General features: G+C 39.2%; 1 protein-coding gene across 1 annotated transcript; it reads right to left on the reverse strand.

The window, feature by feature from the left end:
- Positions 1–7,046: 7,046 nt before the first annotated feature.
- Positions 7,047–15,027, reverse strand: LOC309326907 (vomeronasal type-2 receptor 26-like; the record flags this gene model as incomplete). Its single annotated transcript, XM_081835935.1, has 7 exons — positions 7,047–8,248; positions 9,332–9,458; positions 9,864–10,091; positions 10,361–11,221; positions 12,688–13,110; positions 14,156–14,178; positions 14,952–15,027. The coding sequence occupies 7 exons, from the start codon at positions 15,025–15,027 to the stop codon at positions 7,338–7,340; spliced, it is 2,649 nt and encodes an 882-aa protein (XP_081692061.1). The 3' UTR covers positions 7,047–7,337.
- Positions 15,028–15,354: the final 327 nt, after the last annotated feature.

Genomic DNA, 15,354 nt, shown 5'->3' on the forward strand with positions numbered 1-15,354 from the left:
TTTTATTCTGTGAAAGGATTGGTTGGATGAAACCACCCAGTTGATGACATCGAATCCAGCTACTAACTGCCCATTATTATCAAAGGAGATCTTGTCCCCAGCACTGTTGTTGAATGAAACATGTCTCAAGTAGTGATGGAGCTGGATGGAATAAAAAGGAGTAGGGTTTTCAGACTGATGTCTAATGGTAGCAAGAATGATTTACTGAAGAGTTTTGAGCAGGAGGCAAATAGTGAAATATCTGCTAAACCTTTATAACTGAGAGACAATAGGAAGGATCACTATGTTATTAAGTAAACTGATAAGAATACACACAGGTAACCCTAACCCTACCCCGCCATTTAATGGGAAATAATGTTATAATACTGTAGATATTATGCATTTTCACGCCAAATTGTTCAGGTCACTACCTGCGATATCTCTTGATTCTGTAGTTTCATTCTCGCTCCATCCAGATTTGCACTGTGCTTGACTCCAGATGAGGTCATTGCATGTAAAGCATGGGCCACAGCATAGACACCATTGTAGATGTTGTAGCTGTGGCCCGTCATGCTCATTTCAAAGAAGGGTTTTGGAAGGTTCTCTAGCTTCTCCTCCCTAGTGCAAATGTATCCATCCACGTTACCTACATCCGTTTTTGAGAATGTGCAACCAAAGGCCTGCTGCCAGAAGTCCCTGATGAACCCATCTCCTTTAGGGATGGAAGGATTTCTGCTCTCAATAAAAGACTGGAATCCTGGTACATCGTTGGAGTGAATCTTGAAGGCTAGTGTACCGTGGATTATTTCTGTAACAAAATTCCTTTGATAGACTGTTGATGTAAGCTCTATCTGGGCCGTAAGAATCCAAACTTTCCCTCTTGGTATGCTTGTCTCACATTCTTTTTTTGACAGATATGGAAACCATCTCAAATACATCATGGCATTTGATTCTCCATAAAAAACCACTATGTTGGCTTTACTATTCATGATTTCATTATGTAATTTACCTCCTCTTTCCAGGTTTTCATCAATTTCATTGAAAGAAATTAACATGGGGATTCTTTCTATGAAGGCAAAACAGACACCACTCTGAGAGAACAGTGGAATGATAATTCGCAAACATCTTTCTCCATTGTCAGTATCTGCGACTACAACCCCAATCCACACCCATCTAAAATGAAGAAGCAAAGAGAGTATCCCTGTATACTGAAGGGTTTCCTGAGGGGTCATCTGGTAAAAATCAAGCCCTGGAGTTTTATCATTCATCACTGGATTCGAACCATATACCACCTAAAAGAAAAAGTAGAAAGGGAAAAAGAGACAGTTATAGTCATTTTCAAGATGTAGTTTCATATGCTCTGATCACTCAATACAGTGGCTGAGACACAAGGTTTACAGCAAGTGGTAAGGTAAGTGGATATTATTGCCTCTTATCTTGATTGGGGACTAGTCCTATCACAGGTACATTACATCAGCAGGTAGAACTGCAACTTTTTCAAAATTAAGTAAATGGTTTCCATTGTTAATTCTTTGTTGGAGTGTAGTTGGACTGTTGTTGCTGCACTATCTCTGGATGGTGCTGAGGTGGGTCAAGGTGCAAGCAAACTCAAGCACATCAGTGTAAAGGGCTTCTTATGCATCTGCACAGTCTTGACATTACCACCACCCAGGCCTGTCCAAATAAGGCACAGTGATACTCATCCTAGGATGCTATCCAGTGGTTGCTATCTGCAAAATTACTTATACTATACTATGACATATGCATATTGTGAGATGTGTTTTTCTGGGACATGGATGTCTATTTGATGGAATTCCTCTCCTAGAAAGGCTTGCCTTACAACAGCTCTCATGTACCTCATTCTCAGTATGAAGTTTTTTCTATGCAAGGAAGGATTCAATGCTAATATCAATAATAACAACAGTGTAAAAAGATGTTTCTTCTTAACTACAAGGGCAGGAGCAAAGAGTAAAATGAAACACACATACAAATTCATACAAAAAAATAAAAAACCACAAGCCGTAACTTTCTTTGTCCTGCAATTCTGTTTACTTTGCTTTATCATTACTTGGGTATATTGCTGTCTATAATGCTTCTTTCATTGGTTTACCATGTCATAAGTCATAAAGATGGGTTTAATAGAATATCAATCTCCCTCACAACGAATTGCAAAATAAATCTGGAAGGACAAAAGCCACATGAAAAAGTATTGCATTCCCATACTTTCAATATACACAAGGGCAGATTATCCCTACCTGTGGAATCTTATAGATATCCAGAATATTTGCCACAAGAACAGAGATTTCAGAATCCAGTCCCCCAATGACCGCTGTCAGATTATGTTGGATGTCACAGACGTAGTTGGGGGAAAACGTCTCTAATGAAGATAAAAGTAGCATTGTGGCATGGTAGGTCAACTTTTCATTAAAATAGCTGTCATATATGTGGAAGCCCAAGGTGATATTGGGTAAGATCTGAGGGTTGTCACTGACCTCCTTTACTGCAAATGCCAAGGCCAAAATATGCTGATAATTCTTTGACACTACACTAGAATTAAAATTGCATTCTGTATCAGAATGATATTTCACACTTTTTGAAAAACCAACACCACTATCTGCATTTTCGTGTTGATAATGTTTGATTGCAGTATTCTAGAGAAATCCCAAAGTCAAGATTCTCTGGCTGGAGAAGGTTAGGGTTACGAGGACGTGGTCCTCCAATAGCAGAGAAGAACTCATCTGTGACAAACACCTATGCTATGCTAGTGAAGAACTCTGTGGACATGGATGTATACAAGAGCTGTTCCACAAGCAGTTGCCAATTTTAGGCTTCAGAGCAAATCCATGCCTCCAGTGGTTCCCAGGCACCTTTATCTTCAAAGAGCCAATTCAGGATTGGGCCCCTCCTTGAGAGCAGTCAGGAGCTGGAATAACTACATTCATGCTGATTGGAATGGGGAGGCTTAAAAAAAGGAAACTACATGTGGGAAGGATGTTAATCAACACATACAAAGCTACAGCCTTGGTTGGTGGAAGCCCACCTCATCACACTTAGAATAATGTTCTTAATGAGTTGTATTTCTTGAGACTCTCATTAGGGTTAGGTTAAATTTTCAATCATGCATGCATGTCGCAGAGACGTGTTATCAACATGAGTATTTTATGAGAGCTTGTGCCTGACATCACAACATACCATGTGGATGTTGCCCTGTGTGGATTACAGAATCTAGAACAACAGTGCCATCTATCTGAATTATTGCTGAAGGTTTGTGTGGATTTTGCTTTCTGACTATCTCACACAGTATATTATTTACGGCAGAGCTGTTTATTGTCCAAGCAGAAAAGTAAGCTTGTGGCGACTATGTGTAAATGGAATCGACTAGGTGTAAATTGAATCTAGAGTAAGGCATATGCATACACCTAGAGTCCTTCTATCACTTCCTATGGGTGAGGATAATGGAGAGCGAATGTACAATATAGCACACTCCCCTTCTTGTGCTTGTATAAGCCATTGCTAAACACCCTCCAGTAGAGTGAAATTCCTCAGTCAATGCAGCTATACTTAATAAACAGCAAGGATGAGCTCCTTGGTAACATGAGTTAAACTGCTTTGGGCTAAGAAAACAGAATCCAACAATTTCAGAACATAGAACACTAAACATTTTGTGAGTCACCTGTGAGCTATATCATGAACTTTATTCAAATGTTATTCCAAGGTACAAATATACATTTTTCAATATAGGCCTTTATTTACTTACTTTTTTATGAAGTTATTTTCTATGAAAAAGAATTATATGAAAAAATGGAATTTAACAAAGCAAGCAGGGATATATCTGTTTTCATATCAAGTCAGAGGAATGAATTTAGTTGATGGCAGCTCCCACAAGTCAAAATATTCTTGTATTTTACATCACATGGAATAAGCAAATTAAGATAAAATGCAGATATACAAGCAATTACCACTGAGTGATGATTACAGACAACATCCAAAAATCAGTATTGTTTAACAATCTTTACATTAACATATATACCATTAGAATGTGCTGAAGAAAAAATGAGTGGTGTAAGAATGTAAACAGTAGTGAAATGTGAGTCAATGAAACAGGAGGGAAATTTTTTGTAACTGACAGGAGAAAGAATTATAAAAAGCTAAAAGAAAACGGAGTTGAAAGAAAGAGTATTACTTTAGGAAACTTAAATGTATTCCACATGTCTTCTTCCTTTGAAGAAATTGAAACCCTCCCTTCAGCTTTACCTTAATTCCATCATTTTTTTCCTACAGGCCAAGCTGCTATACCTCTGCATATATGTTGTAGCACTAACACTGGTCTTTTCAGAGGGAAAGACATGGAAATGAAAAAAGCAACAAAAAAATTCTTACATAAACTCTTCAAGCAATGCCAGTGGTGGTTCTTCAGTAAAGGCTGTTAAGGTTTTCATGAAGCCACCATGAGTTGCAATGCCACCAATGATGAGGTTTCCTTGCTGATGGTATATGTGTTGTGGGCGATGTGGATGGGAAACGCTACATTTCACAGTTTGAGCCTGGCATACCTTGTGCGGAATCATTGCCAGCATTAAGACCACTAAAACTATCATATTCAGAACGAAGGAAATCTTGCCTGTACATAGACGATCCTTTGCTTTTCTACAGCACTATTGTTAGAGTTGTCCTGATGAAAACCATTGACTTAAATGGTACTTTCTGACACATATAAGCCTTGAAGTTTGAAATGTAGAATATTGGAAATCATAGTATCAGACCCAGTCACCCATCCTAGCTCTAAATGCTGCTGGATTTATTTATAATATACCGTCTTTGCTGTTAATTTTTCTCATGGTTGCTGAAAGTTCAAGGAGGACTGGGTGAGCAGCAGACTCAGTTACATGTTTTTAATAATTTAGAGCAAGGTAATCACCAGCTCAGATCCAGGGATTCCCTGTGGAATTGCTGAAGAAAACATGTTTGCTGCATCTGAACAGACTTGTTGACTGAGGTATGGGTTGTGTGGCTCCACTGGCAGAAATTCCACATTGGGTCCTGCCCATGTGCTCAGGGGGCCCAAAAGTCAATGCTGAGGTGGAAATTGCTTGGGAGAGAAAAGAATATTATGACTATGATGAATTGTGGTGTGTAGTAAATAAAATCACAGAGTCAGAGGTCCATCAGTAAAAGGAAATCTTTTACTAAAGGTAAAGGCTTTATTTGTGAGGTACAAATAAAAGTAAGAGAGAGAGAGAGAATATCACCAGCTCGCTGAGCACACAAATTTATCTCTCCTGTTCCAGTGTGACCTTGAGATAGTCAAAACAATATTTGCAACAGAAATGAACCTTCTAGAATCTTCCAGCAATTTCCAGTTCCTGCCCTCAAATACTTTAGCAATGACAGAATACTGTGGAAATTCCTAAAAAGTATGGAAGCTGGCTGTGTGGCAATGGGTGGCCTTTGGGGTAGGTTTTGATGGCATTTCTAGAGCTGTAGTTGTGGAGCCACAAGGAGAGAACGGGGTAGAATGTGATAATGGGGGGAGCAGGCCAGAAGTTCTGCTGGTTCAAGAAGAAGAATAGGGCCAAGAATCATGCATATATATCACTTGAGAGCTGCTTGTTTCAGGAAGGAACCCCTAGCATTACACACATAATAATAGAAAATAGAATATATTAAGAATGACATAGGCATAGCATTATTATTGCTTTTATGATAAAAATATCTGTGGGGTCTACTAATTGCAAAGTTTATTGACAATGGTTTCTACAAGAATTTCCTTATCAGCTGCTACAAATTCAGAAAAAGCGTATATTCTTCAAAAAATTAAAAAGCAGCTTCTGGATTTATTATTCTATTACTAGAATAATTTATATTTCCAGTTATATTTCCAGTTAAAAAACAGAAATTACCAAGGTAGTGTGCAACATAACTTAATTAATTATTGAATAAATACAAGGTCATCTCAACAATATAAAACAAACAAACACAAACACTCAGATGCACAAACATATACAGATGAATAACTAATGCAAATTATATAGATTTTTAGGTTCTTCAGTCTTTTCTCCTTCTGAGCTGTTTCCTGTTGTTCAGCTCAATCCTCAACAAAAGGATGTAACATTTGGATGTAAAGATGCAACCCAGCAACCCAGCACTGGAAGCTAAAATAGAAAGGACCTTCACAGCTACGATGTATTTGCCCTTAGAGCTCATAGAAGTTGGCACAAAGGATAGCCACACACTGCAGAAGACCAACATGCTAAAAATGATGAACTTGGCTTCATTGAAACTATCAGGTAGCTTCCTGACAAAGAAAGCCACTGTGAAGCTGGCAATTGTCAGGAAGCCTATATAGACCTGGACAATGTAAAACATGGTCATGGAGCCTTCGTTACATTGCATTACAATTTCTTCTGTCACTGAGTGCATGTCTACATCTTGGAATGGTGGAGAGGTCACCAGCCAAACAGTAAAGTGCCAGTTTAAACTACTTTAATAGCTTTTACCAGTATACAAGAGACAGCCACTAAAAAAATATTGCCAAAAGCTGTTAGTAGGAGGAGACACGTCAACTTCTGAGGTTCGCCAATGAACAACAAAGCAGAAAGTAAGCAGAGCAGGAGGGAGACAAGGAGAGTGTAGGTAACGTCCCTGCTATTGGCAACAATGATTTGAATGTCATGATTCCTCATAAACATCTGTAGCACCAAAGCTGTGATCAAAGAAAAGGTAAAGGCAAGGCTTGCTAAACAGAACACCACAGGTTCTTCATAACGCAAGAAGGATTCTTTGGACTAAGGTGTCATGAAAATAACAGAATGATGACATGGACAGTGTTCAAGGAGGTGAAGAATGATGAAATGTCCGTTCACCTTTTGCAAGGGTTTTCAGCAAGGAAGAGTTTGACAGGCTTGTTTTAAAATTTTATGTCAGAAAACCTTTCATAAAGGACAGGGGTATACAAATTCTCCCATCTTTTTACTTAATCAACTGTTTCTGACTGTTCAACTCAGGCTTCAACACACTAACATTACATTTGTGGGAGGAAAGACATATACTTCTGGCAATTCCTGCAGCCAAACTGGTGCCAAATATATTGCTTTCCTTTCCTTCATATTAACTCAGCAAGAGGGGGGTCTTATCATATGGACAGCCCAGGACTTCCACATTAACTGCTCAAGATTGATTTTTCTATTATTATAACCATTTAAGCATGCCACATACAATACCATAAACTACCAAGGCTGTGTACAACATAATAATAAACACCATATCATCACTACAATATCTGAGTAACAACCAAAACAAATACTTGGACAAACAAAGATAAATCCAGATTGCAAATTACAGTAAAGGAAAGAGATTTATTAAATTCTTCCATGTTTAACCCTTATGAGCTGTTCCCTGCAGTTCAACTCAGGTTTAAACACAATAATGTAACATTTGTGGGAAAAGATGCAGCCCAGAAGGCCAGCACAGGAAGCTAAGATAGAGAAGATCTCCACAATAACCATGTATTTCCCCTTTGTGCTGAGGTAAGTTGGCACAAAGGATAGCCACACACTGCAGAAGACCAACATGCTGAAAGTGATGAACTTGGCTTCATTAAAACTATCAGGTAGTTTCCTGGCAAAGAAAGCTACTGTGAAGCTGGCAATTGCCAGGAAGACCATATAGCCCAGGACAATGTAAAACATGGTCACAGACCCTTCATTACATTTCAGTACAATTTCATCAACCATTGAGTGCATGTCTACATCTTGGAATGGGGGAGAGGTCACCAGCCACACAGTACAAATGCCAGTTTGAATAAGGGAAAAGGAAAGAACAATGCAGGTGGCCAGCTTTTTCCCCACCCACCTCCTCATTCTTGATCCTGGCTTGGTTGCCATGAAAGCTAGTACTACGGTGATGGTTTTTGCCAATACACAAGAAACAGCCACTGAGAAGATGATGCCAAAAACAGCTTGTTGGAGGAGACACGTCAACTTCTGAGGCTTGGCAATGAACAACAATGCGGAAAGGAAACAGAGCAGGAGGGAGATGAGGAGGGTGTAGGTGAGGTCCCTGTTGTTGGCAACGACGATGGGAGTGCCATGGTGCTTCATAAATGTCCCCAGCACCAGAGCTGTGATCAAAGAAAAGGAAAGAGCAATGCAGCCTAAACTGAGCCCCAAAGGTTCTTCATAAGACAAGAAGGTTACAGTCTTGGGAATGCATGTATCCTGATTCTTACTTGGGTACTTCTCATCTGTGCATTTAATACAGTCATTCATATCTGAAACAGGAAAAGACATAAGCCTTCTTTCTGCATTACCTGAGTGTTGAGGTCTAATGTAAAAAATATATTTGCAGGGCTGTACATATAATCACAGCTGCAAAGTAGCACTGTCTTTTGCTCCCACTATGTTGATCATAGCATGATTTAGAATTCATGCATGAAATATAACCTCACACACCAGTAATGTGTGAAAAGGGCTATGGTATTGATGTTACATAAAACCTTAATAATATGGCTAAATGGTTCCTTTCACAGTGGTATAAGTTGACCCCTACATCTGTGATTTTCCTATTCATACCAGTAGGTGTTCCTCTTATGTTTATCCCAACTTTCTAATCCGTTAAGTTATTTATGGTAAATCAGTACCAACAGGGCATGTGCACAAATAGTTCTACTGGTTTTTTGTTTTTGTTTTTTAAAAAATCCATCAGAATTGAACAAAACCAGAAACCTGCACAAGTATACCACATTAAAATAGATATTTAAGTGTAGTTTGTTTCTTGAGATTTCTGGTTTTTCACAAATATGGGAGCTCATAGGCAATATATTCAGGAACACTGGAAATAGGAGCACAGCCAAAATAGAAAAGAAATCAGTTTTAAATTATCAGCTTACATTTTGAATTTTAACATGCTATGTTAAAATTAACATAGACTGGATAGGATTTTTTGTGTGTGGTTTGCCTGTGCAGTTTTCTGCTTCTGTGTAAATCTGAGGGACCAACAAAAAAAATACACCACTAGTTCCATTCAGAAGCACAGCAGAAATAGTTTTGAGCATGACTAGAAACCAAATGAAAGCACTAATGAATAATGGGTGTGGAAAGAGGGATAACAGAAAGTGACAACTTATCCACTCATCACCAAACCATGAAAACAAATAGTCTGTGACCCAAGTGAAGCAGTTTGGAGCCTGATTTTCCTCACCGTATTGAATCAATCCCATATAAATTAAACTGGAATTTGCAAGGGGAAAACATCAAGCTTGGAGTAGCCTGATTGTAAAAATGTGTTCCTACACAAATCAAATTGGAATACTGAGAACAGAAAACACCCAGTAGCATCAGGTATACTTACTTACCCTCCTTGTCTGATATTTTCCCCTCTGGACATGGGATGCAATTGTAACAGCAAAATGGTTTCCCTTCTTTCACTTTCTTGCTAGAACCAGGATGGCAGCTCTCACTGCATGTAGAAAGTGGCTGGGCCTAATCCATAAATGAGAAAGCAAAATAATGAGCTTGGAATCTTTAAATTTCATGGGCCTTTCCACTTCTTTTTGCAATGTTAAGGAATTTCAAGCACATATGCACCGCACCTTACATGCAAATTAAAGTACAAATTCCATTCCATCATAGACACACAGAAGGAAGTCTTTAAAGACCTCCTGGTAGCTTTGTATGATAGGCCTAGGTGTGAGGCTAACAGCAACACTGGAAACAGATGCAGAATTAACATGATTGTTCGTTAAAGAACTAGTTTGTACTTTGAGAGAATACTGACACTAATCTTTAGTCTGGGCTCTTATATGTTTGATGACAGTTTTGAAGAGATACAGTTACTGACACTATTCTCTAAAACACTTTCACCCTAAATCTCCAATTGGATCCTACCTGGTTAAACCAGTAATGCCATGTTATGGCCTCTTCATTGATAGTGAATGCTTCATCTGGAGGAACTTGAGGATCCATCCTCCCAATTTTTATTCTGTGAAAGGATTGGTTGGATGAAACCACCCAGTTGATGACATCGAATCCAGCTACTAACTGCCCATTATTATCAAAGGAGATCTTGTCCCCAGCACTGTTGTTGAATGAAACATGTCTCAAGTAGTGATGGAGCTGGATGGAATAAAAAGGAGTAGGGTTTTCAGACTGATGTCTAATGGTAGCAAGAATGATTTACTGAAGAGTTTTGAGCAGGAGGCAAATAGTGAAATATCTGCTAAACCTTTATAACTGAGAGACAATAGGAAGGATCACTATGTTATTAAGTAAACTGATAAGAATACACACAGGTAACCCTAACCCTACCCCGCCATTTAATGGGAAATAATGTTATAATACTGTAGATATTATGCATTTTCACGCCAAATTGTTCAGGTCACTACCTGCGATATCTCTTGATTCTGTAGTTTCATTCTCGCTCCATCCAGATTTGCACTGTGCTTGACTCCAGATGAGGTCATTGCATGTAAAGCATGGGCCACAGCATAGACACCATTGTAGATGTTGTAGCTGTGGCCCGTCATGCTCATTTCAAAGAAGGGTTTTGGAAGGTTCTCTAGCTTCTCCTCCCTAGTGCAAATGTATCCATCCACGTTACCTACATCCGTTTTTGAGAATGTGCAACCAAAGGCCTGCTGCCAGAAGTCCCTGATGAACCCATCTCCTTTAGGGATGGAAGGATTTCTTCTCTCAATAAAAGACTGGAATCCTGGTACATCGTTGGAGTGAATCTTGAAGGCTAGCGTACCATGGATTATTTCTGTAACAAAATTCCTTTGATGGACTGTTGATGTAAGCTCCATCTGGGCTGTAAGAATCCAAACTTTCCCTCTTGGTATGCTTGTCTCACATTCTTGTTTTGACAGATATGGAAACCATCTCAAATACATCATGGCATTTGATTCTCCATAAAAAACCACTATGTTGGCTTTACTATTCATGATTTCATTATGTAATTTACCTCCTCTTTCTAGGTTTTCATCAATTTCATCGAAAGAAATAAACATTGGGATTCTTTCTATGAAGGCAAAACAGACACCACTCTGAGAAAACAGTGGAATGATGATTTGCACACATCTTTCCCCACTGTCAGTTTCTGCGACTACAACCCCAATCCACACCCATCTAAAATGAAGAAGCAAAGAGAGTATCCCTGTATACTGAAGGGTTTCCTGAGGGGTCATCTGGTAAAAATCAAGCCCTGGAGTTTTATCATTCATCACTGGATTCGAACCATATACCAGCTAAAGGAAAAAGCAGGAAGGGAAAGAGAGACAGTTATAGTCATTTTTAAGATGTAGTTTCATATGCTCTGATCACTCAATACATTAAGACACAAGGTTTATAGCAAGTGATAAGGTAAGTGGATATTATTCCCTTTTATCAAGATAGGGGGCTAGTCCTGAGAGATAAGTGCTTAGTCTAAGGACTTCTTTTTTTCAGGTACATGACATCAGCAGGTGGAACTAAAGATTTTCATAATGAAGCAAATGGTCTCTATTGTGAATTCTTCGTTGAAGTTCAGTGTAGCAGAGCTTCACTCCTGACACTGTTGTTGCTGCAGCATCCCTGGATGGTGCTGAAGTGCGTCAAAGTGCAAGCAAGCTCAGGGAAGAATCGATACATCAGTGTAAAGGGCTTCTGATGCATCTGCACAGTCCTGACAACAACACCAACCAGCACTGTCCAGATAAGCAACAGTGATGCTGGTCCTGGGAGGATGGTTCTGCCCTACTGCAGTGGTTGCTACCTTATGTGGCTATCTGCAAAATTGCTTACACTATACTATACTATAATATGACATATGTATATTGTGAGATGTGTTTTTCTGGGACATGGATGTCTACTTGATGAAACTCCTTTCCTAGGAAGGCTCTCCTTACCACAACTCTCATGCACCTCCTTCTCAGTATGAAGTCTTTTCCATGCAAAGAATGACTCAATGCTCTTTATTCAAACAACAACAACAACAATTTAAAAAGATGTTTCTTCTTAACTTCAGGGGCAGGAGGAAAGAGTAAAATGAAACATACATACGAATTTATACAAAAACTGAAAAAAAACAAGCCCTAGCTTTCTTTGTCCTGCCGTTCTATGTTTACTTTGCTTTATCATTGCCTGGGTATTTTACTGTCTATAATGCTATTATTGTTGGTTTACCATGTCATAAGTCCTAAATACAAGTTCCCGCCTCCCCCCAGTAGGAATAAAGATGCATGACACCGTTATTTTAGGTTAATGAGCTAAAATTGGCCACAACTTTATTGGTTACAGGTGATGAGCAGTATTGGCTTAGGCATTGGTCCTAACCGGATATCTGGCTTCAGCCTGTGTGCTTGCAGACTGGGAAGGGTTAACACCAGCAGGGGGAGCCCTGCTGATGCACATCAACTAGGAACTCCGCCGGGGGTCACTGATCGGGGGGGGTGCCTTAGGCCCTCACCTCCATAGGTTTCAGACAGGGCCACGCCCCCTGGAATCCTTCATCGGACTATCCTTCAATATCCGGGGGAGGTGATGGCACTTCCTCCCCCCCCCCCGTAAATCTACATAACCAGCTCCTGCGTGAGGTCGGAAGTCGCTTTAACAGAATTAAACCTCCCTTTCTCCGACTTGCAAAATAAAACCAAGAAGAACGAAGAACAAAAGCCACATGATAAAGTATTGCATTCCCATAGTTTCAATATACACAAAGGCATATAATCCCTACCTGTGGAATCTTATAGATATCCAGGATATTTGCCACAACAACAGAGATTTCAGAATCCAGTCCCCCGATGACCGCTGTCAGATTATGCTGGATGTCACAGACATAGTTGGGGGAAAACCTCTCTAACGAAGATAAAAGTAGCATTGTGGCATGGTAGGTCAACTTTTCATTAAAATAGCTGTCATATATGTGGAAGCCCAAGGTGATATTGGGTAAGAGCTGAAGGTTGTCATTGACCTCCTTTACTGCAAATGCCAAGGCCAAAATATGCTGATAATTCTTTGACACTACACTAGAATTAAAATTGCATTCTGTATCAGAATGATATTTCACACTTTTTGAAAAACCAACACCACTATCTGCATTTTCATGTTGATGATGGTTGATTGCAGTATTCCAGAGAAATCCCAAAGTCAAGATTCTCTGGATGGAGAAGGTTAGGGTTATGAAGACATGGTCCTCCAATAGCAGAGAAGAACTCATTTGTGACAAACACCTATGCTATGATGGGCATGGATGCATTTAAGAGTTTTTCCACAAGCAGTTGCCAATTTTAGACTTCAGAGCAAATCCATGTGTCCCGTGGTTCCCAGGCACCTTTATCTTCAAGGAGCCAATTCCAGCTCCTGACTGCTCCTTGAGAGCAGTCAGGAGCTGGAATAACTGCATTTATGCTGATTGGAATGGAGAGGATAAAAAAAGGCAGCTACATGTTGGAAGGGTGTTAGTCAACACACTCAAAGCTACAGCCTTGGTTGGTGGAAGCCCACCTCACTGCACTTAGAATAATGCTCTTAATGAATTGTATTTCTTGAGACTCTCATTAGGGTTAGGTTAAATTTTCAATCATGCATGCATGTTGCAGAGACGTGTTATCAACATGAGTATTTTATGAGAGCTTGTGCCTGACATCACAACATACCATGTGGATGTTGCCCTGTGTGGAATTACAGAATCTAGAACAACAGTGCCATCTATCTGAATTATTGCTGAAGGTTTGTGTGGATTTTGCTTTCTGGCTATCTCACACAGTATATTATTTACGGCAGAGCTGTATATTGTCCAAGCAGAAGAGTAGGCTTGTGGTGACTATGTGTAAATGGAATCGGATCTAGAGCAAGGCATATGCATACACCTAGAGTCCTTCTATCACTTCCTATGGGTGAGGATAATGGAGAGCGAATGTACAATATAGCACACTTCCCTTCTTGTGCTTGTATAAGCCATTGCTAAACAGCCTCCAGTAGAGTGAAATTCCTCAATCAAAGCAGCTATATTTAATAAACAGCAAGGCTGAGCTCCTTGGTAACATGAGCTAAACTGCTTTGGGTTAAGATAACAGAGCCCAGCAATTTCAGAACTTAGAACACTAAACATTTTGTGAGTCACCTGTGAGTTATATCATAAACTTTATTCAAATGTTATTCCAAGGTACAAATATACGTTTTTCAATATAGGCCTTTATTACCGACTCTCTTATGAAGTTACTTTCTATGAAAAAGAATTATATGAGAAAATGGAATTTAACTAAGCAAGTAGGAATATATCTGTTTTCATATCAAGACAGAGGAAGGAACTGAGTTGATGGAAGCTCTCATGAGTCAAAAGATTCTAGTATTTTACATCACATGAAATATACAAATTAAGATAAAATGCAGGTATACAAGAAGCAATTGCCTCTGAGTGATGTTAACAGACAACATCCAAAAATCAGTTTTGTTTAACAATCTTTACATTAACATATAACATTAGAATGTGTCGAAGAAAGACATGAGTGGTGCAAGAATAAAAGCAGAATTGAAATGTGAGCCAAAGACCTGGAGGGGAACTTTTTGTAACAGTGAGGAGGAAAAAGATATAAGAAGGTAAAAGAAAATGGGGTTGAAAGAAAGACTTTTATTTTAGGAAGCTTAAATGTATTCCACAGAAGTCTTTGTCCTCTAGAAAAATTGAAACCTTTACCTACAGCTTCACCTTAATTCAATCATTCTTTTTTCTATAGGCTAAGTTGATATACCTCTGCATATACATTGTAGCACTAGCACTGGTCTTTTCAGAGGGAAGGACATGGAAATGAAATAAACTTCTTACATGAAATCTTCAAGCAATGCTAGTGGCGGTTCTTCAGTAAAGGCTGTTAAAGGTTTCATGAAGCCGCCATGACTTGCAATGCCACCAATGATGAGGTTTCCTTGCTGATGGTATACGTGTTGTGGGCGATGTGGATGGGAAACCCTACATTTCACAGTTTGAGCCTGGCATACCTTGTGTGGAATCATTGCCAGCATTAAGACCACTAAAACTATCATATTCAGAATGAAGGAAATCTTGCCTGTACATAGACGATCCTTTGCTTTTCTACAGCACTATTGTTAGAGTTGTCCTAATGAAAACCATTGACTTAAATGGTACTTTCTGACAGATATAAGCCTTGAAGTTTGAAATGTAGACTATTGGAGATCATAGTATCAGACCCAGTCCCTCTCCCTGACTCTAAATGCTGCTGGGTTTATTTATAATATGCTGTTAATTTTTATCATGGTTGCTGAAACTTCAAGCAGTACTGGGTAAGCAGCAGACTCAATTACATGTTTTTAATAATTTAGAGGAAGGTAATCACCAGCTCAAATCCAGGGATTCCCTGTGGAATTGCTGAAGAAAACATGT

The sequence above is a fragment of the Podarcis erhardii genome (assembly GCF_964252035.2).
Source record: "Podarcis erhardii genome assembly, chromosome: 13".
Taxonomy (NCBI): Eukaryota; Metazoa; Chordata; class Lepidosauria; order Squamata; family Lacertidae; genus Podarcis; species Podarcis erhardii.